The sequence below is a fragment of the Nerophis ophidion genome, linkage group LG06, assembly GCF_033978795.1.
Source record: "Nerophis ophidion isolate RoL-2023_Sa linkage group LG06, RoL_Noph_v1.0, whole genome shotgun sequence".
In the NCBI taxonomy this organism is placed as follows: Eukaryota; Metazoa; Chordata; class Actinopteri; order Syngnathiformes; family Syngnathidae; genus Nerophis; species Nerophis ophidion.
Genome location: NC_084616.1, coordinates 10,471,582 through 10,474,081, shown reverse-complemented (window position 1 = coordinate 10,474,081; position 2,500 = coordinate 10,471,582). Strand labels below are relative to the sequence as shown.

The 2,500-nt window shown below is 41.1% G+C and overlaps 1 protein-coding gene across 1 annotated transcript in view; it reads left to right on the top strand.

Annotated features, from left to right (window-relative positions):
* racgap1 (Rac GTPase activating protein 1) overlaps nucleotides 1–2,500 on the top strand; it is a 36,462-nt gene that overhangs the window by 26,456 nt on the left and 7,506 nt on the right. The window contains exon 12 of the mRNA XM_061902619.1: nucleotides 1,386–1,584. Coding sequence (XP_061758603.1) covers nucleotides 1,386–1,584 — 199 coding nt within the window. The remainder of the gene's footprint in view (nucleotides 1–1,385; nucleotides 1,585–2,500) is intronic.

Here is a 2,500-nt window from a genome sequence, read left to right as displayed (position 1 = left end):
GTGTAAGAGGTTATAAGCACACACTTAATTGAGATTTACTTGAGCCTTCTGTTTACATTAGCATATCTACTGTGGCTAAGCAGACTTTTGCTAAAAGGACAATAATTCATTTGTTGTGGGTTTATCCACTTTAATGCACTTTATTTTTTTGGGAATGCATGTTTTGTTTGAAGGCCTAATATAAATGAAAAACTTTGTGCTTTTTTTGAAAAGCAAAGGCTACAGGAATATTTAAAAAATGTCAATTTTCAATAAAAAATTACTTTATTTGAAAAACGTGTAAATATTTATTCTAGGCTATTTATGCAATATAAAAAAAATTGTGAAAAACTGCATTCATTATTCGGTATTCGGCCTTCGGCCAAGCGTTTAAGTTTTATTCGGCTTCGGCCACAAATTTTCATTTCGGTGCATCCCTAAAAAAAACTAAAGCCAAGGGGGTGTGGGGGGACAAGAAATGGTGGCCTAGTGGGCGGACTCAGCTCAGGTCAAAGGCTAGCGAGAAGAGGTAGGTCTTAAGAAGGCTTTTAAAGACCCACAGGCTCTGGGTTGACCTAATGTGGAGGGGAAGGCTATTCCAGAGCTTAGGGCCGTGTAATACTCTTCCGTATCAGTAGGTGGCAGCAGGTAGCTTTGTGGTGATCCCAATATGCAGACAGCGGGAGGCAGCATGCAGGTAAAAAGGTGTCTAATGCTTAAACTGAAAAGTTAAAAAAAAAGTGAGTGCCCCTAAGAAAGGGCATTGAAGCTTAGGGAAGGCTATGCAGAACAAAACTACAACTGAACTGGCGACAAAGTGAAGAAAAACAGAATGCTGGACGACAGTAAAGACTTACAGCGTGTGGAGCAGACGGCGTCCACGAAGTACATCCGTACATGACATGACGATCAAGAATGTCCCCACAGAGAAGGATAAAAACAACTGAAATATTCTTGATTTCTAAAATAAAGCAGGTGTGGGGAATATTGGTCAAGGAAGACATGAAACTGCTTGAGGAAAATACCAAATAAAGACAAAAAGCCACCAAAATAGGAGCGCAAGACAACAACTAAAACACGACACACGAGAAAACGGCAAAAACTCAGAATAAGTCAGGGTGAGATGTGACAGTACACCTACTTTGAGACAAGAGCTATAGTGTTGCATGCTTAGTTATGGTTTAAAGTCGTATCCGACGACTTTTTACGGTCAATATCAAGTTTCATATTTAAATGATTTCTGCTGCTGGTGTGCCTTTGGATTTTCTCAATGAAAAAAATGTGCCTCAGCTCAAAAAAGGTTAAAAAAAAACACTGGGTTAGCCTTTCAGTGGTTAAACTAAGTCTAGCCAGTATTAGTTGAGCCAGATCATCGTCATAAATGAGTAAATGTTCAATTCTCTCAGGCTGGGCTGTACCGTCTGTCGGGCGCCGATCGCACGGTGAAGGAGCTGAAGGACAAGTTCCTGCGCAGCAAAGCCGTTCCCCTGCTCAGCAAGGTGGAAGACATCCATGCCATCACTGGCCTCCTCAAGGACTTCCTGCGCAACCTCAAGGAGCCTCTGCTCACCTTCCACCTAAACCGCCAGTTCATGGATGCAGCCGGTAATGTAGTCTTTTAGATTCTTTGCTCATACACAAAAGGAGAATAATTATGAAGTGCCACATTTTCTGGACCATAGGGCACACCGGATTATAAGGTTCACTGCCGATGAGCTGGTCTATTCAGGTCTTTTTTCGTACAAAATGCACACCGGGTTATAAGGTGCTTTAAAGGGGTTGTATTATGATTTTTTTTTTATAAATGTAAAACACTTCCAGGAGGACTATGAGCAGGTAAGAATTTTATTACTCCAAAAAGAGAGAGCCGCAGCCTTGCATGTAATAGTTACCAACATAAAGCTAGGCACAAACAGGATTCATGTTGATTGGCAGCAAGTGTGGTCTTGATGCCAATCAACGGCAGGTGAGATAAAAACTCAGCGTGACAAGCAGGAAGTGGAAGCCAAAATAAGAGCACTGACGGGAGGTAAATACAAAATGAAGGAAACAAACCAAGGAAATGACATATCGTCACAGAAATAATTTTATCTTTCTTTTTTTCCTATTTTGACAGAAATATAATTTTCAGGACCATAGGGCACACCAGATTATAAGGCGCACTTCTGATGAGCGGGTCTATTCAGGTCTTTTTTTGTACAAAAGGCGCACCAAATTATAAAGTGCAATAAAGGAGTCTTTTTAAAGGCTTCCTTGTGGTCTACATAACATGTAATGGTGGTTCCTTCATCAAAATGTTGCATAGATGATGTTTTACACATCTTCAAGTCGCTTTCTGACAGTCTCTTACATAATGCGCAGTTTTGTGGGCGCCTTTATTTACGTGGCTCACCTTCGACAGCATCTTCTCACGGTGTAGCGTGCAAGGACTGAGTGGAAGAAGTGTCGAAAGATGGCGCTAACTGTTTTAATGACATTCAGACTTTACTTCAATCAATGACGAAGCAGCATCTCCTCCACC